Below are 1,580 nucleotides of genomic sequence, written 5' to 3'. Positions count from 1 at the left end.
CCGTTGACGTTGTTGTAGACATTTCGGACGGGTTTTACCCGGCCCTTAAAATATTGAGCCTATCGTGCCACTGTTTGACACCTTCGGAAAGGTACAGATTTCGTGTGCTTATATTTTAGCGATCAAATTTTAAATTCAGTTTTATCTTCAAAAGCGCCGTCCTTTCTGCAGCTGCCACTGATATGCCACGCCATGAAGGAGATCTTGTAAGTGCAAACGCCGCCAACAGCAATAAAATGGTTAGTCCCCACAATAAGATTTGCAATTTTTAATTTCCACAGACAAACGTTTAATTGACAAAGTCGTTCAAGGCAAAGTTTCTACGTGTACAGTTTCGCAGGCGCCACTGCAGAAGGTAGCAACGAGCAGTCAAAGTCCCACGTGGAAAACCAGCGCAAGCGCTCGCAACGTTCAAACGACATTGACAACCCGTATGTCAGGGGTGAAAATTCTATAAATACAGAAATCGCTATTGCGACAATTCCTCCCAACACAGCCCTGACCGAAAAAGCCGATAAAGAAAATCGCGACATTATGGAGCGGAAAAGGATAGTCAATAAAAGGATACCAAAGTAGTATGCCGTGAGGTAGTGGTGCAAGTACAGCTGCCTTCCCATGAAGAAAAACGGCAAATAGTGTAAGATGTAGGCAGAATAGACTATTCCGCCTTTCCTTAATGGATTCAATAGTGAAAATGTTTTGACCTTCATTTTGGAATATCTTTGTGACTTGAGGAAGCAAACAAAAACATATGCAGAGTACGAAAAGACGGCAAACGAAACACAAAGCCAAATTAATGGATTTCCAATCAAGTGGATCTGCTGTCCTTGGTGCGAATATTTCATGTTTTCATCTTCCCTGAATGAGCCATGCGTCCATGTGATACGCTTTACATCGTCCTCAATTTCAACGGTAAAGTTTCGTGAATGTCCTTGAGAGCCAGACCAAAATGCAATTCCCCTTAACAAAAATGGCCATGATAAGGGGCGAGAGCTATAGTGGTGTGGTGCTACTAATCTCTTGTTCAGGTTCCACATTAAACAATGTAGCTCGATGAAAGAATCCCAAAATCCAAGTCTTTGGTAGGTAACGTTTTTGAAATCGGTGGATGGAACTGGGGTTAATAAGAAAGCTTACTTGAAGGGTGAGTATTTGTCTCAAAGACCAACACACTGTGGGAACGAAGGGTATTTCTGCCGCACGTTACCTCTGACTGGTGAAAGGCCCAATCAGGAAGGCCCTTCCCGAATGAGGTTAGCGAGCAACCGGTGTTCGCATGCACAAGCTTGAAGAACGTTCTTCTCGCTATGATAGGCTGCATAACTGGCGAAAAGGGATCTCTGTCAAGATCAATAAGAAGGTTTTTCTCTTCGTTCGGGATAGCATTTAATTCGGTTGATTTCTCTCCTTGAAGAGCATCGATTGGCAGAAGACCAATTGAGCTGTTATTTTTAAGCCCCAAAGAATAGTCATCTTTAAGGTCCAAGGAGCCGCTACTTTCATCAGAAAGGGGATCTTCATGCTCTGACACCTGGGATTCATGTTCTGACACCTGGGATTCATGTTCTGACACCTGGGAT

General features: G+C 43.4%; 1 protein-coding gene across 1 annotated transcript; it reads right to left on the bottom strand.

Annotated features, from left to right (window-relative positions):
- Positions 1–320: 320 nt before the first annotated feature.
- On the bottom strand, positions 321–1,542 carry DI09_312p10 (uncharacterized protein; the record flags this gene model as incomplete). The annotated part of the gene is made up of 3 exons (XM_013382565.1): positions 321–1,114; positions 1,138–1,493; positions 1,532–1,542. The coding sequence occupies 3 exons, from the start codon at positions 1,540–1,542 to the stop codon at positions 321–323; spliced, it is 1,161 nt and encodes a 386-aa protein (XP_013238019.1).
- Between the last annotated feature and the right edge of the window lie 38 nt (positions 1,543–1,580).

This window comes from Mitosporidium daphniae, assembly GCF_000760515.2.
Source record: "Mitosporidium daphniae strain UGP3 chromosome Unknown contig-312, whole genome shotgun sequence".
Taxonomy (NCBI): Eukaryota; Fungi; Microsporidia; genus Mitosporidium; species Mitosporidium daphniae.
Note: the sequence above shows the minus strand (reverse complement) of the source record. Positions and strands in the feature narration are given on the sequence as shown.